The following is a 25900-nucleotide window of genomic DNA, read 5'->3' on the forward strand; positions in this document are numbered from 1 at the left end:
ATACAGTCTTTGTCTCTAAACAAATACCAGATGCTATGATGAATGATAATTCTTCAAACTTGAAGACTCCAGTCCTTGCCTTCAACGGTGCAAAGGATAAAGCAAATGCAGACTATTGCAGCATGACTTAAGTCGCTACAAATGAATCTTTGGACACAACTTGTTCCACAGATAAACCTTTACATATGGATACACCTCCAAACACTACTTTGTCTCATTCTACAACATCCCTTCAAGAGAATTTTACTGTTCCAGATAAACCAATGGAATACCTTACAAATTTTCAACCAATGGTCATTACTCAACAGAAAACTCAAGTCAGTTTACCAATAATTACACTCGAAGCAGATACAGATTCAATCTTTTATTGGACAAGCTCGAAGTTACAAATGACTTCGACAAAGACACTTGTCAAGTTGCAGTTGTGATACTCATACTTTTGACAAAGATGAGACAAGTTACAGATATGATCAGTTTTTAGTTTGGAAAAATAGTTATGGTCAATAACAGTGTCATGACATGGGACTTAACAGAAAGAGCTTTGGATGCAAAAGCACAACAACAATACATTTCCTTCTCCCGAAGTTTCTTCAACTACCCTGCGTTTTATTTAAAGAGGGAGGGAATGTCACGATTGTGACTATGTTGGAGTAGTATAACATCTACTCCTAGTTGCAGATACGCGAAGTGCCATGCCAAGGAGGAACCCTGCGCTTGGATAGTCACGCCCCTTCGCCCAAGAGACGTGTCTCTTCGCCAAAAGCCACACTCCTTCGATAACTGGTCACACCCCTTCGCTCTACGGGTGCGACTCTTCGCCCAATGGTTGCAGCTATTTGCCGAAAGGATGTGTCTTTACATCTAAAGTCGCGTCTCTTCACCATTAGACATTGATGGAGCAAAAGACGTCGTGCACACACTCACACACCCAGACAACTCAACACCACACAAGAAATTTACTTGAATTCCAACCCACACCCACCACCACTCAAGAGCTCAATAAAAATACTATCCACAAGCTCAATTCAAACTCCAAACACCTCGACCTACAAGCCCTTGCCTGCCCGCAGACACTACAAGGTGAGTCGAGTTGATCAACACTTGAAATCACACTTGATGGTGACCAAAATATACAAGAAAAACCATCAAAAACTCAAAAACTCCAGCCACAAAAGGCCTCTCTCAAACCATTGCAAAAGCTTCACCAAACTCCACTCTGTTGGACTCTTTCGAGTAGTGCCAACCCTAATGGCATCGATACAAGGTCACATAGTCTTGCAGAAAGCCGCATCTTCTTCCCTCAATTCCTGGCACACACACATCCATGGAAACCTCAGAACTTCCATAGACTCCCAAGTGCAAAATTGAAGAGAGAGAGCTCTCATTCACTCCTCCACACATTCGAAAACAGGATGCGAACGCGACAAGACTGCACTAGACCACCTGTAGGAACCCTGCTTCCTTCCCCACATAGAGAGGTGAAAGTGCCAAGACTTTGCTTCAAAAATACTCCCTTGGCTGGAACACTCACGGCACTGTGACTGATGTGGCAAATTGAAGCCTTTTCACACCATTTCTAGTCATTTTTTAACCTTTTTTGACCCAGTTTTGACCCTCGACGAGCATTTTTTGCAAAAAAAATCCCCAACGGACTCCAAAATTCACCAAATTTTGTACGCTTGATCCTCGATACCCAAAGCACTTTGCCACATCCCCACATTCTATTTTTGACCACTTCTAGGGCGGTGCACGCATCACCGCAGATCACGCACCGTAAATAGACAGTTACTGCATGTCCCAAACTTCTCGAGCGGGATGAGAGTACCAATACTTGTTGCTTGCATTATTTACATTCTAGAAAGCTCAAACACATTCTCTAGAGCCAAAATAAGCCACTTAGAACCATATCCAAGGCCCCGATACCCTATCCGAGCATGTACATGTGCTCGACTGCTGGTACGCGAACCTGACTATTCACAATGTGTACACGTTACATTTTTTTTAGAACTTGAAACCACTTTGCAAAGCTTCCAAATGCATGTATTTACATCTTTTTGTACATATGACCATGTATATAAATGTTACTTTGTACACGCCAAAAGCGGTCTATCATCATTGCCCACCCTCTAGGTAGAGCATTTATGCTCAACCAAGAGACTATTTGCATCTAGAACCACATCCCTCGCAAAATATTTCTTCAATCGATACTCATTTATTCTGTAGCGCAAACATTCACCAGACAATTTTTCCAACTCATATGTGCCATTAGAAAATACATGCTTCACTCTGTATGGACCCAACCATTTGTCCCTCAACTTCTTTTGAAAAGTAAAATCCAAGCGAGAATCATACTTCATCACCAAATCTCCCTCTTTGATCTCTTTCTCTGGTAGCCTCTTATTCATTTTCTCCATCTTTGTCTCTGCTTGTTGAAGATAATAATCACTGGCTTTCTCTCTATTCATTCGTGACAACTCTAGAGAAAGAATTCTTTCTTGCAGCTTATCATTATGCTCACCTTGCATTCTGCACAACAACTTCAAGGCATCCAACTGCACTTGTATGGGCATAAGAGCTTCTTTTCCATAAACAAGTTCATATGGTGTAAACTGTGTTGACACTCTATACGCAGTTCTATAAGCCCACAAACACTTTTCCAAGTCCAAGTCCCACTCTTTAGGATGCTCTCTAGCATACTTTGATAGCATCTTCACAATTTGACCATTGCAGTTCTCAACCAATCCATTGCATTGTGGGTAGTAAGGAGAAGAATGCCTATGCTGAATTTTCAATTTCTCCATAAGAGCAGCAACAAGTTTTCCCCTAAACCTTGGTCCACGATCAGAAGTTGCATTTATTAATTGCCTAAAGCTCTCACAAAAGGGGAAAGGGAGACACATGTCAGAAGGCTATCACTTATGTTGTTTAATTACCATTGGCTAAGCCTAGGGAGGTCCAATAGGATGCTAGCAAGAGCAAATAGCAAGAGGGGTCAACCAAGAGAGAGAGGGGGCTGATTTTTCAAAGGCATTATCAACTACACACTCACACTAGCCCATGTGTGGAGTAAGAAGACTCTCTCTCCTTCTCAAGCTTTAATGGAAAGCTTATCTCCTACTCCAAGCTTGTGAGAAGGAAGGCCTACACCAACAACTCTTTGCTTTGTGATGCAAATCCAACCAAAAGCAAAGCTTCAATGCATACTCATCTCTTCTACCATGCTAATTACTAAGCTAAGCTATGCCAATATGAGTGATTATGTGAGGAGATGTACATCTTTCACGTAAGAATACTCCTTCCTCTCAATCTACTCTCATACCCCACTAGCTCTCACCGTCTTCGAAGATGTGTGAGGTCTTGGGTCAAAGACCGTGAGGGAATTGCTATTGTGTTTGCTAAGTGTTTTGCTTAGTGTATGAAGTTTCCATCTTCATTGCACTAGCTAGTATTGAAGGAATGATAACCATAGGAGATCCAAACCTGCAACACACATGTTCATACAAAAAAGAGGCCACTCTTCTTGCTGTTACATCTTTTATTGCTCTTGCTTCCACCCATTTTGTCAAATAGTCCACAGCCACAAGGATATACCTTTTGCCATTGTTGGTCCTCGGCATTGGACCTACAACATCTACTTCCCATTTTGCAAATGCATCAAAAAACATTATAGCTTTTTGAGGCTCAACCAAAAGCTTCCGATTTGCAAACACTTGGCATTCATGACATGACTTGCACCAAAAATAAACATCTCTCATCATAGAGGGCCAACAATAACCTGCTCTCAAAATACGAAAGACAACCTGATCCTTGCCTTGATGGCCTGTTTCTTCATGGCAGTGCTCCAAAATCAAGCCTATCTCTTCTTTGTACGGCACTTTTCTCAAAATGCTATCCTTGCCATAAAGCATGAGATCTTCACCTACCAATGTATAGTTTCTTGCTTTTGCAACTATTCTCTTACGCCGAACCTTTGACATGCCCTCTGGACATTGACATGTACCAAGAAATACTTCTACATCTTGCAATGATTTCCTTCCTGCATACAAGGCTTCCTTGACCTTTAATGGAGCTACCAAGGCATCCAACTTGTCTTTAGCCAACTCATCAACTTCTTTATTCTGCTCACGAGGAACATGCTTAAACTGTATCTTCTCAAACTCATGCAAAAGCTTCTTGATGCCATAGAACCACTTCTTCAAATTGCCTTTCTTAACATTCCACAAACCAAGCAACTGATTCATGACTAGCAATGCATCCCCTTTTGCAATGACCCTCTTCAGTCCAAACTCAACACACTGCTTCAACCCAAGGAAAAGCGTGAGATACTCAGCCTCTTTGTTACTTTCAGCTTCATCAAGATCGTAAGCTCTAGAAAAAATTACATCGCCTTTTGGGTTCTTAATGACTATCCCACCACTTGCCTTTTGAAGAACTTTCTTGTATGCACCATCAAACATCATTGTATACGCATCTGTAATATCTACTTCCTCTTCATGATCATCCTTGTCAATCCTTGGGTAAGATGGAAGCTCCCCTCCCTTATGTACCACTATGTCTGCCAAGTGAGCTTTAACAGAATGATCCACTTTAAACTCAAACTCATACTCTTGAAGCTCCAAAGTCCACTTTAAAATGCGCTTGCTAAGCTTCAAATGTTATACTACATCCGACAAAGATTCGATGTAGTGAGCACATAAAAATTTTGGGGCAACAGATAGGTTTTGAACCTTCGACAAGCAAGAACCAAGGCGAATACCCACTGTTCCATTTCCGTGTAGGAGAACTCGCTTACATTCTTCATCTTGCTCTCAAAATAAATTGGCTTGAAGTTCCTTCCTTGCTTTTGTAAGAGAACCGACCCAAAAGCTACTGACTCCACACTAATAGATACATAGAAAATCGACTGCAAGTCGGGACTCACTGTTGGTAAAGCACACAATATCTTCTTGATACCATCAAAAGCCTGTTGCATGTCTTCACTCCACTCAAACCATTGAACTCTTTGATTCAATTTTTGGAGAGGATACACATACTGATATAGCATTCAAAAAAAACGTGACAAGTATCTGAGCTTATGCACAAATGATGCCAAATCCTTTGTATTGCTTGGCGGATCCATAAGCAATAAAGCCTTAACTTTCTCTTGGTCAGCTTCTATTCCATTTTGAGAAACCACATGTCCTAGCAAATGGACTCTGGCATGAGCAAACTTACACTCTTTGGGTTTAGTTGCCCACCCTCTTGTTGAAGCCTTTCAAAACTCAACCTCAGCTTCTCCAAATGTGTGACCCTTGAGCTATAACACCAAATGTCATCAATGAAAACGCAAATGAACTTACCCAAGTAAGGACCAAACACAATATTCATCCATCCTTGGAAGGTAGCATATGCATTAACCAGCCCAAAAGGCATTCTTTTGTAGGCAAAACCACCCCAAGGAGTAATGGTCATCTTCAATCGACCTTCAATCGCTATCAAGATCTGAAAGTAGCCAGAAAATCCATCCATGATTGAGTAACGTTCATGACCTGCAACCTGATTGAGGATTTCATCTAGGAAGGGTAGTGGATAATGATTCCTTTTTGTGGCAACATTCAAAGGTTTGAAATCAACACATATCCTAAATCTTCTGTTTTTCTTGGGCACAATAACAACTGGAGAGACCCATTCAGACTCCTCCACTCGAAAGATAAAATCTGCTTCCAAAAGCTTCGTCACCTCTTCATAAAGTGCCTTCTCATGAATGATCCCCAACCTCCTAAGCTTTTGAACCTTTGGCTTGGCACCTTCTTTTAGATTGATTCTATGCTCGACTCCTTTAGCTTCTTGCAACTCTGTATATTCAGTAGCAAATAGCTTTGGAAACTCCGTGAACATGTCTTCATACTCCTTTTTTTCTTTCTCTGTCAAATCTTCTCCTAGCATGCTCCTTGCGTTCACTTTGGCAAGCTCTACAACTGCTTATGGACTATCCTTCTCCTCCTTGACCTTCACATCATGCACCAATGCTTCTTTTTCAGCACTTATCCCAAAAAGATCAGGACATAATTGCATCAAGCTTTCCTCTACACTTTCTTCTGATGTCGTAGACGAAGCATCCCTATCGTATGACGTAGTTTCCGTCGAATCTGTATCTTGCATTTCCAATAGGAGCTGTGTACGGCTCTCGTGTGTCTTCACATTGTAGACAATGCTTCCTTCCTTTCTCTTTGTCGGAGATGGTGATCAAGCCCGTGTCCCAATCATGCTTAGCACCAAGGGTTATAAGCCATGGCCTCCCTAAAATGATCAGATAAGCATTCTCACTCGCTTGCATCACGTAGCAATCAACCAAGCACTCAATCCCCAAGACTTTTATCTTCACATCTTCAGCTATTCCAAGACACCTTCTCTTTTTGTGGTTGGCCATCCTCATACGGATCAAAGCATTCACTAACATCTTGACGCCTGCTTCCTTCATGATAGCCTCGGTCATGAGACACACCTGGGCACCACCATCCAAATATGCTTGCACTTCCGTCTTCTTCCCAGCATAGCTTCAACTATTGGCACCATATCCACTGGGTGACCAGCCCTCAAAGATGACACCATGCTTTGATGCTTTTCCTTCTTGGAAGGAAGTCGTGTACTCACACACTTGGTCCATTGCCTCCTCAATTTAGCGTTCAAAGCCATCATAGTCTTCAACACCTTGGTCAAGGAGATAGTCTTTTGGACCAATTTTCCTTCTTCGCCGCCTCTTGCTACTCTCTGGTTTGTCTTCTACCTTAGCCTTTCCTTTCCTTGCTCTTGTTTCCCTCTCTTCTTCTGTCTCTTTCTCCCTATCATGCCTAGCTCTCTTATTGGCCAAAACATCCACATCTTGATGCTCAAGGGTAATGATGTTAATAGCTCTGCCTTCTCCATTTCTAGGCAACGGTTGTGGTTGTTGTTGCGACGGTGGTGCTTCTAGTGCCCACTCTTGATGATTTTCTTCTATTCTCCCTCGACCACGTCCATATAAGGGATATATCCCTCCTCTCTCTCTTGGTGGTTCAGGACAATCAAGGGCGTAGTGACCCTCTTCATCACAATTATAGCATCTACCTTGTAGCCTTCGTCCCCTACCTCTCCTAACTGGCCGCTCCTCTCTTTGGTTCCTATTATGTTAATTCTTAATTCTTGCAACTGACCGGCAAGATCATGCAAAACCAGAGCCGTAACGGGATTTGGACCTTGAACCACTCGCTCCGCTCTATCATCTGTTGCCACAAGGACCATTGGTTGCATCACAACTAGCTCAGCGTCTGTCATGCCTTGCTCCCACCTTCTCTTGATCTTCTTGCTCTTGACCTTCGCAATTTCCACAACTCTTTCAAATGTAGCAGGCTCCTCTTGATCGACCTTCTCCTTTACACTTGGATGGATCCATAAACTCACGCACTTTAAAAAAATCCCTTGGCGATACTTGGGATGCCGCCTCCAATTGCATCCAAAGTCCTTTGAAGTGTTGCAAAAACTCTTTAAAGTTAGCATGAACATCTTGCTGCAAACCTCTCAATTTTGTCGTCGCTTCTGTTGCGGTTAGTTTCTTCCCAAACCTGTCAAAAATTGCCAACTTCACCTGCTCCCATGTTTGCTTTTTGTCTTCCACTAAACCTTCAAACCACTCGCGAGCTTCTCCTTTGAGCGCAAGAGTAAATATATGAAGCTTTGCTTTGTCATTCACAATGTGCATACCAAGCGTATGCCACTCAAAGTCAGCAATCCAATCCTTCACATCCTCCTTCCTTGTGAACATTGGCCGACTATAGGCCATCTCTTCGGAGTCGCTTCTCCCTTGCATGAGTAACTCCACAAAAGTTGAAGTCTTGCACATCAACCAAACCACCATTTTTCTCCAATGAAGCTCGAACTTCACAACAAAACCGCTTCACCTGGATACACAACCGGTAAATTTCTGCTCCCCAACGGGATCGCGAAAGGAGATGGAACAAAAGACGCCATGCGCACACTCACACACCCAGACAACTCAACACCACACAAGAAATTTACTTGAATTCTAACCCGCACCCACCACCACTCAAGAGCTCAATAAAAATACTACCCACAAGCTCAATTCAAACTCCAAACGCCTCGACCTACAAGCCCTTGCCTGCCCGCAGACACTACAAGGTGAGTCGAGTTAATCAACACTTGAAATCACACTTGATGGTGACCAAAATATACAAGAAAAACCATCAAAAACTCCAAAACTCCAGCCACAAAAGACCTCTCTCAAACCATTCAAAAGCTTCACCAAGCTCCACTCTGTTGGACTCTTTCGAGTAGTGCCAACCCTAATGGCACCGATAAAGGGTCACATAATCTTGCAGAAAGCCGCACCTTCTTCCCTCAATTCCTCGCACACACATCCATGGAAACCTCAGAACTTCCATAGACTCTTCCAAGTGCAAAATTGAAGAGAGAAAGCTCTCATTCACTCCTCCACACACTCGAAAATAGGACGCGAACACGATAGGACTGCACTAGACCACTTGTAGGAACCCTGCTTCCTTCACAACACAGAGAGGTGAAAGTGCCAAGACTTGGCTTCAAAAATACTCCCTCGGCTGGAACACTCACGGCACCGTGATTGAAGTGGCAAATTGAAGCCTTTTCACACCATTTTTGGTCATTTTTTGACCAGTTTTGACCCCCGACCGGCATTTTTCGCGGAAAAAATCCCCAACGGACTCCAAAATTCACCAAATGAATTTTGTATGCTTGATCCTCGATACCCAAAGCACTTTGCCACATCCCCACATTCTATTTTTGACCACTTCTAGGGCGGTGCACGCATCACCGCAGATCACGCACCGTAAATAGACAGTTACTGCATGTCCCAAACTTCTCGAGCGGGATGAAAGTACTCATACTTGTCACTTGCATTATTTACATTCTAGAAAGCTCAAACACATTCTCTAGAGCCAAAATAAGCCACTTAGAACCATATCCAAGGCCCCAATACCCTATCCGGGCATGTACATGTGCTCGATTGCTGATACGCGAACATGACTATTCACAATGTGTACACATTGCATTTTTTTTAGAACTTGAAACCACTTTGCAAAGCTCCCAAAGGCATGTATTTACATCTTTTTGTACATATGACCATGTATATAAATGCTACTTTATACACGCCAAAAGCGGTTTATCAACGTGTCTTTTCATTTGTGTCTCTTCGTCTCCTATATAAGGAGCCTATTGTACTCAGTTTTCAACAAGTCATTCATTCAATCAAACACAGAGTCTTCTCTTCTAAGTCTTGTTTCTAAGTTCAATTCAAGTTTCTTATGTCTTAATCATGAGTTTAAGTACTTAATAAAGGATTAGTACTTAGAATCCTTACAGTCACTGACATAGAGTTTGAATTCAACAGATACAAGATTTGCAAATCTCAGCTCTTTAGCATTTTCAATTTTCATTTCGTCTCGTCGTCGTCTTCGTCATCGTCGACATCGTCGGCGAGTCCATTGCATTGTAGAGATTTGTGCAATCAATAGTAGACCGCTCTCACCATAGAGAGCGGGGCCTTTGGAGGAGGGTTTGACAACATTCTGGTGTCGTATTCTTCTCTCTCTATCTCTCAGTCTCGACACCTTCATTCATACCATTTACCACTTGTTTGTGATCATTTGCACTCTCTCACTAAAGGAACGGAAGGCTCTCTCTTCCGTAGTTAAAAGGAACCCTTGAGCACAGTCGGAGCACTCATCTTGAGCAAAGTTCAACATTCATTTCCGCTGCACCTTACACTCAATGGGCTGCCAAAGTACGGGACCGCAACGAGGAAGACTCGTGAGGCCAGATCCAAGCCGGTTCCACGAGGAAGATGGACTAAAATCTGAAAACGTTGAGGCTGATCTGCAGGAATGATGGCGCTAGGGCTGAAATCTGTTAACGCTCTGGTTATTGCCAAAAACGCCAAGGCTGATCTAGATCTCCAAAAACGCTAGGGCTGATGGGAGCAAAACGATGGGCTGAGATGCTCCTAAGTCTAGCGCTAGAAATTTGATAATAAAACGCTAGGCCGAGTGCTCCCTTTATAGTACTGAAATCTGAGTTATAAACTCCCTTCGGCTTAGGTAGGGCAAACTGTTCGTCACACCCAACAATATAAATCATAAAAATGATTAATTAATAAGTTTGGCCAAGAAATCAGTTTTTAGGTGAAGCTGTTGCACATCTGCCCACCCGAGAGTCCAATCGACGTGGGGAATAGCTTGTTGGAATCCTCTAACCTAAAACTACATGCACGACATGTTAGATCCCCACCGTAGTGTCATCTGTCAAAATGCGTGTACAAATCATTTATGTAAGAGGGTTCCAAAATTGGAAAACCTAATCTAACAGACTCGTCCGAACATACAAGCCCTACGAATAGGCTCACAAAATTGCCAGTACTAATCCTCCTAGGATTCTGGACACTGCTATCTAGGAATAGGTGGAAAACTGGCTCTGGAAGTTGATGAAGCATGTCCACGTGGCACACAGAGCCACGTGCATGTGACACAAACGCCAAGCTTCTTGCTCCCTTTATAGGCAAGAATCGCAGGTTATAAATCTCTTAAGGTCTGGATAGGGCAAAATTGGAAGACAAAGTTCAAAAATAAATCATATAATGGTTTATAAATAAACTTGACTTCCGTCAGGTTTTTGGATGAAACTATCCCACATATGCCCCACCCCGAGAATCTGATTGACGTGGGGAGTGACTCATTGGATTCCTCTAAACTAAAACTATATGCAAGTCATGCTAGATGCCAACTGTAGTCTAATAACATCTGTCAAAACGCATATACAAACCATTTATGTAAGAGGATTCCAAACTGGAAGACCTAACCTAATCTAATATAGACTCGTCAGAACATGCACGTCCTACAAACAAGCTCACAAAATTGCCGGTGCTAATCCTCGAAGAATTCTATTGGCTCTCGAAGTCGATGAAGCATGTCGGCGTGGCACACAGAGCCATGTGCACCTCACACCCAAAGCCATCTACACGTGACATCCCTGGGCCGACAACAAGGCATGGGAGGGGTCACGAGACGGGATGAAGGGACTAGCAAGAGGGATGGGGAAGACGGAGGGGACGAGTGGAGGAGACGAAGGTGGAGGCGAAGAAGTGGGGATAGTAGACGGGGGCGAAGGGGGGAAGGGGAGGCTGGCAGTGACGAACCTGAGGTGGAAGGGGGGAAGGGGAGGCTGGCAGGGACGAACCTGAGGTGGAAGGGTCATCCGTCGGCTCATCCTACTCTAGGGGGTCATTCTTGTGGGAACCCACTACTTTTGGCTTGGCGTAGGCCAAGCACCAAGGGTACCAGATTGGCGCACCTATCCCTGACGAGGATAGCCACAAACCTACTTCTTGACCTCATCTGTCTGGGCAATTGTATCAGAAGAGGTCTCCACCTAAGCTCCTTGCTACATCTCTATCTGCTGAGCCTGGCCAATCTTGGTAGGTTGGTCTACTCTGTGGACAAGCCTTCGCATGATGGCCCATCTGTCTACAAATGAAACACAAATTCGCAAGCCCAAAATATTGAACGCTCTGGCGAAGCAAACCACCACTCAATCGAGGTAGTAGAATTACCTTCGCGAGGGTGTGGATGTCTCGAACCACAACATGTACCGTAGATATGCTTGCTACCCTTGCAACGGTGTCTCCAGAACAGTCCCAATCTCGAAACCTATCCACGGAAGTAGCGAGAGGTGCTCCCTCCTTCAGCCAAGGAAGAAGACTGAAACGGGCAGGTCTACTTCCTCAGCAAGAACATACGTAACTGGATCAAAACCATGGCGTCACAGTCGAAAATGGGGCTTCGTCAGAGTCTCTCTGGAGCGGAGCATGAGCCTCCATTTGTTTTTGTTGCTATGAAAAGGCGGTGGCAAGGCATGAGTAGAGGGGAACAAGGTGAATCAAAGCCAATGGAAGATGACAACATATGAGAAAAAACAAAGCCTAGCAATGTCACTGGAACAACGCAAGGTGCGCGGAGAGAGGGGCACCCGGGGGGGGGGGGGGGGGGGGGGGGAGATTTATGTTGGCAAACTCGTTGAGGTCTATAAAATTCAATGTCTTCTTTCAGTTTAGTGCAGTAAAAGCTTTTACTATGCAAATTTCAAGTTGCAAACATGGTGAAGTGAAATAATGACCTTCAAGGCAAGCCTGTCTCATCTAATCCAGATGCAATCAAAGCAAGAAAATGCAAGACAGACAAGAATATTCTTGTGACAGACATTCATCCTAAGGAGGAGCCATTTTTTTCTTTTGGGCAAAGATCAAACATTTGCGTTTAATCCATCCTATATGCAGAAACAATTGAGCATATGTGCAGAACATGGTTTAACAGACACACATAGGGGTAAGATAACATGTAGCTCCATCTAAGTCAAATAATATGAGTTATAACTTCACTTGGTTGAAGGAATGATAAACCAATTTGAAACACAAATGCCCACAATGACTTTTCAGTTGCCAAGAAGTTACTGAACTTGCTTGAATGTTGTCAATTTTATTAGGATGGAAACAAAGCCCCACTTACCTGCAAGGCTTCTTGAAATTTGTCCAAATTGTTCAACGTTTTTGCTGGGACATTTGAAAGTTTGAACGTATTTTCTGGCTCTAAGCCAACCATTGATATCTCCTTGAACTCTTCCTGAGCAAGGACTGCATTTGGCACATTCCCCAAAAATATACTTGTATTGAAAGCACCAGCTATACTAAGCAAAATTGTAGTCACATCATCACAGAACATCCATGACCTCTGATGTGACTGGTTCGTGTGACCTTTTTTAAGCTCCATTAATTTCCGATATTCACTTTCCATTGCTTCTACAAGCCTCTCTTCTTCCAGAAACGCTGCCAAACCTGATGCCAGTAACTGCACTTTTTCTATAAGAAAATGTAAACTATTTCTATTAATGCAAGTTTCATTTATCCATTGCATCTCCCATCTTTCCTTATTCAGCCAATGACGATATACATTGCAAAATATAATCATGTCGCTGTACTTGTCATTCCCGTAAAATCTTCTTCCATCAAAATAATGCAGCTTGTGCTCCAAGAATCTGAACTCCTCTGCGCATTCTGATTGAAGGTAAGGGCTTTTGAAAAGATCCATTGGCAACATTAGACCCGCTGCTATAATTACACATTCAACCGAGCAACACAGCAATAGACCTAGCATGATGAGTCGAGCGACATGAATATCCACTTCTAGTGCTACTGCCAACTTTCCCAACTGTGTCAGGGAAAAATCATTCAAACAGTGCCCTTCAATAGCTCCCAAACCAATCAGGATTTTCAGTGTTTGGTTGAGATTGTCCAAAGTAGGGGGATCCAGCAACTGCTCAAAGAGGACATCAATAGGTCCAAACCTGTACATTTTTGCCTTCATTCTCAAAAGTGTGAGGGATAAGCAAGATCTTCTCATTTCAGCATTCGCATCTTCATCAAGAGATTCATAAGTTTGCCGGGTAAAAAGTCTGAAAACAGTATTGCATGAGCCCTGCATTGCTCTCTGTTTTAGAGCTGCCTTAGAAGTCCAACCCATGGCAAGCACATTTATACCTCGTTTTGTACTAAAATAACAAAACCTTTCCATTCCCAAATCTATGATGTACTTTACCCTTGAAGTCATGATGCTTTTTCCTTCAAAAGTAGTGATAATGATATTGACTTGTGTAGGGGCACAAGAAAGTACTTCTTCCTGCTCCCAGGAAGCCAGCTGTGGATGCAATAAGCCCATTTTGAAGTTTAGCTGTTTTGAGTAAGAGTTTAACTTGGCAACTAGAATATCCTTCAATTGATACATCTCTCGCAGTCCGGGCAGAAAAATCAGAAAAACATCTCCAGCAGAGGCTTGGCTTAAAACTATCTCTCCAATCAAGTCTAACATTACATGTGGAATGTTTTTACCAGTAGCAGGGAAACTTCCTAGCATGTTCACCATGTCCACTGCTGCAGGAGAAAGCGTGGGTAATTCCTTCTTGAGATCCTCCAAATAAACGACCTTTGGTGGCTCCCTCAAATCCTTTATGACTGTCGGAATGAAGGCATTCTTATCAATCAAAAAGGAGAAATAATCTTCCAGAGGGCATTGACTGAGCTTGCTTGAGATAATGACAATCTTCTTGTTCCTGGTGGCTGGTGATGCATGATTGTTGAGCAAAATAAGCTTCACAAGAAGGAATAGAAGGTCATGGTCAATGGTTCTGCTGTCCACATCATCCAGGATTAGATGGGTCATCGTTTGCCATGCTTCGCTTGAGGAAAGAAACCTCTGTATAAAACATTTCAGTCCGAAGTGAAGAAACAATACCATTTCACAGGACTTCATGAGCAGACCTAAAGGAATAATATATACTTACCTAGATGAAGAGAAGTCCAAATTCAACTCTGAGAAGAAAGTGAAATTTTTAGACATTGGTAGTACGGTAGTACATCCATTACCTCCATAATGCACAGAATTGACTAGGCTAGGCAATGACTATCAATGTCTTGTAACCATCACGCTTGGACATCTAGAGAGGTCCTATGAGTCGGCTTGCATTGTTGCATTAATGCTCTTCACTAAAGCTTCTATACGGTTAATAAGTTATGAGCTATCAAATGGAGCATCTAAAGAATCAACACATAGGCAGCAAACTTTTCGATATCTCACGATGAGTTTTTTATCTTTGCAGTGTCACATGAAAGCAGTGCCCTTTCTTATCATATTAGACAATCAGGTTGACAAAATTCAATGATTCTTAAGCATATGCTGTATAGAAGGATAACACAAAATAGCTATAAGTTGAAAGGTTTGACAATTACTCAAGAGATGAAACACCAACAAACTAAAAGAAAGCAAAGAGATTTTTAAATAAGTACCTCAAAAAGCTTGGAAGAAGTCACATAGACTAGTTGACCATGAACATAATCGGATGAATGCAACGAGGGATTCACAACATAACATACTTCGCTTCCAACTTTGCTACCGCGTAAGCGCGCCACATGTGTGGCTAGAGACCTTGCTTGATTACTATGAGGCTGTGCTACCAAAACACACACATGCCTGCCATGTGATTTCGCATCATCCAAAATAATCTGTGGCACCCCGACGCTTTTGCCACATCTGGTCTCTCCCTATGTATCAAACAACAAACAAGATAGCTATTAGCTCAATGATCAAAATTTGTGTAACTAGTAATGACTTTGCTCCAGCTGATTTACTTCAATCTTGTCAGAAACACAAAGAGAAGAGCAACCATGGCCAAAAGTAGCAAATTGTGGCCACACGGGCTTGAGCCCATGCAATAGCCAATGGAGAGGATGCATTTCAAACGAGCTAGTCGTTGAGCCTCTGCTCTTCCGTGCCACAATCACTCCCAAAACGCAAAAAATACTGGGGTAAGTTCCATCTTAGTGCTGAAGCCATAACATTATTGGCCCCTTTACCCTTTAAGAAGTAGCAAGCAACACACACCGCTGCCAGCAGCGAAGGATAGGCAAGCACAAAGGTCATGCAACAGCGCACATTAATGGTTTCTTTTCTTTGGCATGCAGTCCTTGTAGAGGACTTCTGCACTCAGCACACAAATTTGATCTCGTGAGCAATGTAAACCTGAATAACCGTCAAAGTGTTAGCCTCAACATGCTGAAGAATCTGCTGTCGATACGCATACACTGGCAACTGCAAATGCACCGGTTGAGGACAAGCTGCACGGGGAGAGTCTCTCCTCATTGGTAGCCATTGTGCTCTGTCTCGTCTTCTGTATGTCATTGTAGACGATAATAATGGGTACCCACGATGTTATTCGTTGACCTGAGGAGGGCGCGGCCTCTCTCTCTCCCCTCAGAAACAGAGCCCGCTCAGACCGCTCTATATCGACGTAAAATCTCTCTCTCTCTCTCTCTCTCTCTCTCTCTCTGTGACCATGGACGCCAGGCGTGAGCTTTCAAGCCTTCACGCCTGGCGTCTTCCTCATGCTTGCCTGGGAAGAGAGCCTCACTCTCACTGGACTAGTGTTGCTGTCGCTTTAGCTAATCGCGTCACTTGAACACAAGGAATTATTCAAGTCTTGAACTCCGAACTCATACTCCGAAATGCACGTCGAGTAGAGGGAAATTCAAATTGGGGTGCTTCGCTTCAGTCTTCCACTTCAAGTAATGATTTTGAACGAAACTCGTCTGAAAAGAAAACCCTTGTCAAAATCTCATGTTTACCTCATCATACCTACAAGCCTTGTATCAAAGAACAAATAAGGGCACCTCCACATGCAAGGGGTTAACTGCTTTGAGTTACCCCCTTCCCCCTCCACTAGGTGCAATTGCAAAACAAACGCAAAAGGTCAACCTAACGCCCGCGTTTGCATGAGACTCCGAAGGTCACATCAATCACTTATCAATCCATTTTACGATTACCCCCCTCTGTGTGGGAGGCACCTAAATAAAGCTTTCTAAATGTTATTCAAATAAGTATGCAATCAAATACTTAGAGCGAGCAATGCCAATTAGAAATGTATGTGCTTTGTAATTTCAAAATGTTATCTGCTTTAGAAACTGTTAATAACTTTTTTCTGCCATAATTGTATGCATTGCGTGTGATATCATGGCTATTGGCTTATGGATTCATGGCCCAAATTTTTTTCTCATGCTATCAGAGTGGAATCTTTTTTCATACATTTGTTATTTACTACTTGGAAAAATTTGGGTTCTTGTTGGATTCAGAATGGTAGAAGCAAATACTTGGGTCAATCTTTTGGCTATAGAGTCTACTTTCTTGAGCTCTCTTATTGCACCAGTTGCTTCACAATGTCTTGGTTTTGATGGGGTTGAAGATGTTGTACTCGCAATAAGACTAGATGACGAGGCGGCTACAAATAAGACGTTGACAGAAATATGTCTTGCCTTGGACAAGTAAGCATCATGGATTGTTGGATTCCTTGTCAACAAATGAATAGCAGAGGTCTTTACCTAGTAGTTTGTCACTCTTCTCAAGCCTTGTGGGGATTTAGACAAGTATGTTGCTATGTTGCAAGAAGATCACGGTATGGAGAAAATTTTCCTTGAAGAAGTTGTGGACTCCTGCAAAAAACTTGTCTGATCATTGTGGACTTCGACCCAGTATAGCCTCAAGCTGACTTTGGTGTGTGATGAAGGACTTGGGGAGCTCTTATCTATGGTAAGGCAAGAGCCACCAACAACAGGCTACACTTGATTGGAAGAAACGAGAGTAGAGTACATTTCTCCTCTCGATTGACACAGCAAGGGTGATATCTTAATCTGTAGGGTGACTTTGCTGTGTGATGAAGGACTCAAGGAGCTCTTTATCTGTGGTAAGGCAAAATCCACCAATGTGCTACACTTGATGAGGCTTTTTCTCTTCCTTTAAAGATGCAACAATCTGTGCCAGCTTGTCCAATGTCTCATTGTTCATGCTCTTGAATTGGCTTGATGTATGGGCGTAGTTTGTAAGTTGAGATACACGGTTACTTTCAAGTCGACAAAGCAACAATTATTGGGTGCAAATTTGCAATCTTTTGCATTTCCACTCTTTGTAGGTTGCTTGAGGCATTTGCTTTGTGCCCATTTTTTTTTCTAGTTTTCAATTTCTTATCGAAATGCTACCAAAATTATATCAAAAATTTCATGTGTATTAGGTAGATTTGATGCTATATTAAATTTTCTTAATCACCAAATTGCATGAAAATGTTCTCGAAATTGGAGCAAAATCACATGCGCGCGCGCACACACACACTCTTTGTCACTATACTAATGACCTACCTAGACACACACTCACACTTTGTCACTTCATTCTGGCTAGAATTGCTCCATCTAGCTACACACACACACACACATTACTTCAATCTGATCGAAATTACCTCATCCAAGCTAATTACTCTTTTCTGCATACCTAATGCTTTTATCTAGGCTTTATACTTATGTTTGGGCTTCTTACCAAGTCACTTGGTCAATTCATTGGGCTATACTTGATAAATTTGCTAAGCTCAATAATTCACTTGTGTATCACTAAATCCTTGGCTAGCTAACCTGCTAAAATTCAGCCTTGGGCACACACATGTCACGTTCATTTGTGGCTTACTAGCGGTCTACCCTATACTTGGATACTCTTAGACTTAACCTTTAAACTGCAGCACTAATTATGACTTAATGTTATCCGTTGGGTGGCCATCCACTTGATGCTTAAAAAAATCTTCTATCTCTCCCCTCCTATGGGCCCAACCCCTTCCTATACTATCTCAGCATAAATAAAATGCTATGGCTTGTATTCACCGGTGGGAACTCACCTCTAAACTCATTATGTGAGTTGCTATTTATCTTGGGTAGAAACTCTCCCCTAAAAGCTCACTTTCAAAGGTAAATTACCCCTGGCGTATTCAGTACACATCCTTAATGGTGACCCTCCTCCCAAGCGATGAAAACTTTTTTTGCTCATGTATTCACAGGCACTCTCCCTGCCTACTACAATCTTTCGCATTGCCACTCTTTGTAGGTTGCTTGAGGCATTTGCTTTGTGCCCAATTTTTTATAGTTTACAATTCCTTATCAAAATGCTATCGAAATTATATAATTTTACGTGTATAAGGTAGATTTGATGCTGTATTAAATTTTTGTAATCACCAAATTGCATTTGTGCGTATAGCATGCTTCTAGATTAGGTTTGAGGAGTGCATATGGCATGAGACAATAATGAAGGTATATGAAAAAAGGAATCCTTTTAAGAGAAGTGCTTGCAAATAGCTAGCTCTCAATGTATTCTATTATCATGTTGTAGAGCATCTACAAATCAATAAAAGAAACTCAACATCAATAAGTCATAAAGGTTTGTTATTTTTATCCAAATCGCCATGTCTATGCATTTTCTTGGACCGCACAACTAAACTATGGGACAGGGCATGGCTTTCATCCCTTATAATTAATGGGGAGACATATTGCCAACTCTCCACAATACTTTATATGGTACTTTTGTATGATGGGCACTGTATGATTTGTTGTGTTATTTCCTCATTGCATGACAAAATGATTTACTAGTCCTTTGGTTTTCTTGTAGCTTGACAAAACAATGATCTTTGCTTAGCACACTTAGAGGAGATGCCTACTTGATTACAACGTCAGTAGTCCAATGCATTTTCTATTTCTCTAAACTACAATCTTCTATACGTTGGCGAGGGGGAATGGGAACACACCTAGAAACACACCAGAATGTATCTCTATAGCCTAGGATACCCACAACACCCCAATCCACTAGACATCACCTTCAACACTTTGCACTTTTGCTAGCAAAACATGCTTGCACACACACCAACGCACAAACGCTTTGCACAATCACCAGACAACAATCACCCCAATTTTGCCCGCTTCCAACACTTCCACAACTCAACACCTCTCTCTCTTTCTCTCTCTCACACACACACAACCCAGGGGGCGCACACCACTCACACACGCCAACACCACACACACTGGAGATGAGCAAAGAAGAAAGGGGGAAAGACGGAGAGATGGCACAAAAAATGGGCAATAAAAACTTGAATTACCTTCAGAAAACACCATATGCATACTCCATATCCTCTACTTTAAGTTGCACCATGGCCGCTTTCTTCACAAATGAGGGGCACACTCCTCCCTCGGCTCTTAAAGCCCTCGCTACACTTGTTGCAAAAAAAGAAACCCTTGTGAAGATCTTGCTGCCAAGAATTTGTCAAAAATGGAAAAAAAATGTGCCCTTATAGGGCCAACCCTTCTATTCTTGGCCTCTTTCTATTTTTATCTAGGCCGTTTTGTTCTTTAGCTCCATCTCACATGAACCTCTTCTTTTCTCAACTTTGCCTGGAGCCCACTATACACATGATCTCCCTCTCTCTTGGGTTGTCATGACATTGTGACAATGGGGGAGGGTATGACCCTCTACCTTAGAAAAAAGAAACCCCTTAGGGTGTGTGAATGCGGCCCACATATGCTCTACCATGTTAGCACTAAGAGCCAACACCGCCAATTGCACAGATAACGGCCACTGCCACCCAGAACATCCACAAACTCGCCACCTATGGCCACCATCACCGTGAGCAGTGCCAGTAGGTGCACTCGCCATAGCCAAGCTTGAAGAGCACATTCTCTCTCTCCCCTTATGCATTCCAATAGGCCCATGGCCCAATACTTATAGCATGAACCTCCTCTCTTGACCCTTGCATGTGGGGCTACTGAGAGTGCCACATGGTGGCTTCGGATGAGCTCACCCCCTTAGACCTCACAAGATTGAATGCCATGAGGGACTAAAAGCCTTTTTTTAATGTCCAACTTAAAAGCATTTCCCTCCTCTGCCCCATGCTCCGATTCCCAAGCCGCAAAATCGTACCAAAATTTCCTCATGCAAACTCCAATCCATATGTTGTCTCTGCATTTTGACATCATCATGTCTTCAAACTAGGAGTCTCTGCCGCCATCTCCTGTGCATCTACTCCTAACTTCAAACTTTGATATCTCCACGATCCAAACTTTGATTGATGTGCCATAACTTCCAATGGCATTCTCATGTCAAATAGCATCCATACAAACCCTGGCGAGGCTGAAAATATTCCAGATGGCACACCTACCAAGGTAGTTAGCAGGTTGACACAAAACTAGCCCCCGATGAAACTTCAACTGCTTATATCTTGGTCATTTTAACTCTGATTGATAATCAAAAAGGGAAAAAATGCACCGTAAGATGAGCGCTTTAGACCCATGCATTCACTTCAGATCAGACCATCCATCTTCAACTACTCACTTTGGCAAGGATCTGCAAACCACTTCCAACTTCAAGCTGCCATAACTTTCACATTGTAGCTTCGATTGAGGAGCTGTTTGGACCAGACTGTAGACACACTGAGGGACACCTTTGGCACTCCTATTTTTTCTCTTTTCACACTTTGACCATCCCTCCTTAATAGGCAGCATAATAGAGTACCTTGGCCTTGAAAAACACATAAAGCATACATATCCGCTGCCCCTTGCCTGCCCTTGATCTTCATAGCTACCTAACCACTTTAACATGCCCATGAGCACACATATCCCTGCATTGCACCCCTCATAGCATCAACCAGCTTTAACTACACCAACGTAAACATAATGTTCTTGACTCATCAACAAATTTCTATGGCATGGCCAGCTAAGCAAGAATAGTTGGCAAGCCTTGCAAAGAAACAGGGCTCAAGCCTCGGCTCAACACAGTAGATACCTTTGAGTAATGACATGTTCAGCCGTATTTGTTTAAGTAATGAGATTGTTAACAAGATGATTGTAAAGTGTGAATTTGAACAACATGAAATGGTTTTCCCTTGGTAAGTATCTGAACAAGGCCTCAACAAGTTGTCTAAGCTTAGGATGTTGGAGTTGGAAAGGACGCTTGAATCAATGTGCATGTAGCAAAGAGAGAGGAATTGCAGGTTGGAGAGGCAAGAGAAAGATGCATTGATGGTGACAAAAGAGCCCAAAGAAATTGGTGGGGTGTTGATCCAAAAGGGAGGGAGATGGGTGCCTAGATTCATATCTTTGGTAAATCAAGCACCAGATCAAGGGCATAAGATTGCACAGGATCTCTAGTGGATCGTCTACTTTCATAGAATCAATGTAAACACCAAGATTGGTTACACTAAGAATTATGACAGACGCTTACCCTCGAGATCTGCATGTGGAGTCATCCACCGTTCATCACACTGCCTTGGGGTCATTAAGATATATATAGCGTCATGCATCTTCCACTCTCTTCATATCCATAATGGCATTCGCTAGAAACAAATTATTCTTCAATACCCTTTGTCAAAATCCAAAAAAGTGATTCCATTTTGGGAGGTGATGGTCTTCTTGCATAAAAAAGAAACCCTTAATCGTGGCCATCCACGTGGATGGTTCACATGAAAGTGTACCACTAAGGCCATTCCCTTCTAATAATTTAGAAAACATCATTTCCATTGCTTACCTCCTACAAGACAAGAACCTTTTAGAATGGACAACTCACCAAATGCCTAGATCCATACTTACATACCCTTTCTTCATGAAACAAAGCTTGGATTAAACCTCATACACAAACTAAGATGTCTATCTTTCACACAGGCTTAGCCATTTGGATCTTTCAAATCCAACCAACATAGTTGATGGAGGTAGGCCCATGGAGCAACGTCTGGGTTCACATACATCAGCTTGCAATATGCCAGTACAATGTCTAGGCTGGACCGTTGCTATCGCTCTCACCAAGCCGATTGGTTGCTCTTGGGGTTTGAACTGCAGGTGATAACCTTGCAATGTCTATCGATCACCTTCCATTAAGCATAGAAATTTAAAAAACCAAAGGAGAAGATCATTGCCCCAAGGGTCCAAGAAGTTACATTCATCAGGAGCTCACCTCTTTAAGGACCCGCTCTTCAAAATCTTGACCCTCAAAGCCTTAAGAAAGCTTTAGATATCTTAACCAAGAATATGCAAAAAAGCAGTTAAAATTGCAGGTCCTAGAAGGAAGAAATATCAAGAGGGGTGTTTTGAGAAGCTCACTAATTAAGTTGAGCTTATTAGAATTTTTTTGGAAGTGGCGGCCTTGGAGGCTGAGCACAAAAGATGGTTGGATGCTAGCATGGACTTGATTGACCACCAACTTGAGGAAGTGAGGAATGCCAAGATCTTATCCAGAGAAACCTTTCTCCAGCCGAAGGAGACCAACCAAGCTCACTTCTATAGGGCCCTCAAAGTTAAAAGAAATCGAGGATTGGTCCACTCACTAAGAAAAGAAATTGAGGATTGGTGCCCATCTATTTTGGTAACAGAGGGGGATGTAAATGATCTTAAGAATCCGAATGAAATGGTCCAACCAATGCTTAATCACCTGTGATGGAATATAGGCCAGCCTGAGGACCGCTCCCCTGAGGTGGACTTTGCCAGATCTACACTTCTTGGGCCCGTCAAAAGAACAATTTCCCTCTCTGAGGCCAACCTTCTGAGAAGGGGTTCACCGAGTATACTCTCTCATGCTACAAGCTTTAGGCAACGAGAGATCTCTGGGTTGGGATGGATTGACAACATAGTTCTTTAGAGAATTCTGGGATGATCTTAAGTCTCCAATCATGCGAATGCCTAGCCAAGCCCCCTCGTTGATGGAGTCTTGGACCTAAGCATTAAAAGGGGCCTCATAAAGCCTATCCCAAAACAAGTTTGCTACTCCCATCTGAAGCATTGGTGACCATGATGATGTCAATTGCCTAAAAAAATAATTGCCAAATCTATAGCCCTCAGGCTCTCCCCCCTCCTTGAAAAAGTCCTCACACCTCACCAGCATGGATTTATAAAGAGAAGATCAATTTATGGTAACATTCTGGTAGCAATAGTCGGCATTGAATATGTTGCAAGCACGAAACAATAGTGTATCCTACTACAATTAGATCTAGATAAGGCCTATGATAGGATCACATGGTCTTTCATTGAAGATGCCATGAAATCACTAGGATTTGGACCTCCAATGTGCTGGCTCGTCACAACACCCTCTCTGCCGGTAGCCACTCGAAGCTCCTTTTCAATGAGAGAATTTTGGGAGCTTTTGAGGTCAAGAGATCAATTAAACAGGGCTTCTCACTTGCCCTCTAATGTTCTCCATTGGATCCCATCCTCTTGTAACCTTACTCGAAGATGGTGTTGCTAAAGGAGGTGCTTCAAAGCTATGGAAATCAGTATAGGATGCAAGCAATAGTGTTGGAGGCTATTCAAGAAGCTGTAGAGGCTCACATCATTTCAGATGACTTTGCAATGACAAAATGATTAAGAATTGTGTGTATTGTCTCCAGGCTTTTTGGATTATCCATGTGTTTTAAGTTAAGTGCTTCTGGCCATGAAGAGTTAAATTTAAATCAAATATTGACATTTTTGCTATCCTAAGGGATGGCTCACCTGCGTGCCCTTGTGGCCACCCTTTTTTTTGCATTTTCTAGCTTTGTTTGCCCCTTAGGTTACCAAAAATGTTAATATATAGTGAAACCAGATGTTTATGCAGCATGAGACTAGATTTTTAATTATACTGTCCAATGTGATTTGGCCTTTTGGTGCACGGAACTAATACGTTGAGTTGAAGGAAGGCATAATGTGCTTGAAAAGTTAAATTTTAGGTTCATCTCACCTTTTCCACGGTCTTGGAGTGCAACAATAGCCTAATTATGCAAAAAAAGGGGTGGCACAAGGGCGTGCAGGACAGCCATCCAAAACTTCTGAATGCGCCATATGTGCGCCCTTGTGGCCACCCTTTTTTTTACATTATACGGCCTTGTCTGCACCCCAGGATACCCAAAAAAAATTAGATTAAGTGAAAGCAAACCTTTATGCAACATGACAGTACAAATTCCACTTCTTTTCACTCAGATGTAAGCAGAGCCCCCCCCCCCAAACCCCTTTCTTTGTGTTCAAAGGTTCGGAGCATTCATTATGTAAAATTTTCCTATATCATGTGAGTTCACCAGAATGGATTAAAAGTACCCCTTATAGGCCTTATCTACACATGTTTTTGTAACTTTACAAGAATATAAAATCCCTTCTGTTGAACACATGTGCTATGTTACATATAGTTTAGTGAACTCCCCAGGTCAAAGGCCTCACAAATCCTATGCACTAAACATTCAGCACTACAAATTAACCAAACAAGGAGCCATTTTTTACTTCCTTGTGTACACCTTGTGTTCTTCGGAATGTTTTGGTTAAGCCATTTCTTTGGCGTTTGAAACCACATGTGATCCCCATTGTTATAGTATCCAACCAAAGGTTTCTTGATTAGTAGTTTACATAGGCTCGAGTCGTACATATCTTCTATGTTAACGATGCATGTATCTATAATTTATGTTTACACTTTCTCTTTCCAAATGAGCTACATAACAAAAATCAAATCCGCAATTTAACAAAAGTTCACAAGGTGATAGCTAATGGTATTATCTTTAGCAATACCAAAGAAATAGCTAGCAATAGCTAATGAATAGGGATATTTAAGAAGATTTGATACCAAAAACTTGTCAACACTACTCAAAAAGGTGGAAACTCAAAGGCTTTACAATATATGTATATGAAACACGAATCAATAATAAGTCACCCCTATACATCGACACCTTCATCTAAGTCAAGCTTGGCATAGGCATAGTATGGAAGCAATAACATGTTGGAAAGCAAGAATTTAGCTTTCTCAACTTGTGAAATGTTGCTAATGATATATATTCAACATCCTCAAATGAGGACATCTTGACAAAAGTTATGATCCACTTAAATAAGAATAACCATTAATGATTAAACCAAAATCAAAACATTGTTTGAATTTCTTCATTGTGGAGTGATTAAGACTTGAGACTTGAAACATCTTACAGGCAAACCTAAATATCCATAAAGGCCAACAATATTTCTCAAATATATATGAAACTTTAGTAATCTAAATTAAATACTCTCACTCAATGCGACACCATTTAACAAAAAAACATATTTATATTGCATTTATAGAGGAATCCAGGCTCATGAAAAATAATTACAAACGGAGACAATGTTGTTGCTATTAGGTTTCTCTTACAAGTATTTGTCTTCCTCATCTAGAGATTCATATATACTTGAGTATTTGTGTGTCTATGACACTAGGGAAGATAGTAGTACTATATGGATGGCTTCTCTAAGAGCTCATAGAGAGTACCTACGGTTCAAGATTCTACAAAAATTCTATTATTCTTATCAAAATCTTTTAACATGGTAGTGAAAGGTTCCTCAAGGAACAAAAGTAGAGTAATATTTATCCCTGCACGTGGTTGCTTGCTCATGTCCTCTCAAAACAAGTTGACTCTATAAGTAAACAACAAAATATGTGAGCACAAAGTTATAAAGTACAAAATGATA

General features: G+C 42.0%; 1 protein-coding gene across 1 annotated transcript in view; it reads right to left on the bottom strand.

Moving 5' to 3' along the window:
• The window catches only part of LOC147418260 (uncharacterized), a 46455-nt gene extending 30397 nt beyond the window's left edge, over positions 1–16058 (bottom strand). The window contains exons 1-3 of the mRNA XM_086506444.1: positions 15630–16058; positions 14897–15151; positions 12567–14306 (exon numbers count right to left, since the gene is read on the bottom strand). Of these exons, the coding sequence (XP_086362570.1) occupies positions 12567–14306; positions 14897–15151; positions 15630–15788 (2154 nt within the window). The 5' untranslated portion in view covers positions 15789–16058. The remainder of the gene's footprint in view (positions 1–12566; positions 14307–14896; positions 15152–15629) is intronic.
• Positions 16059–25900: the final 9842 nt, after the last annotated feature.

Source organism: Adiantum capillus-veneris, chromosome 30, assembly GCF_014529385.1.
Source record: "Adiantum capillus-veneris isolate H3 chromosome 30, ASM1452938v2, whole genome shotgun sequence".
Lineage (NCBI taxonomy): Eukaryota > Viridiplantae > Streptophyta > Polypodiopsida > Polypodiales > Pteridaceae > Adiantum > Adiantum capillus-veneris.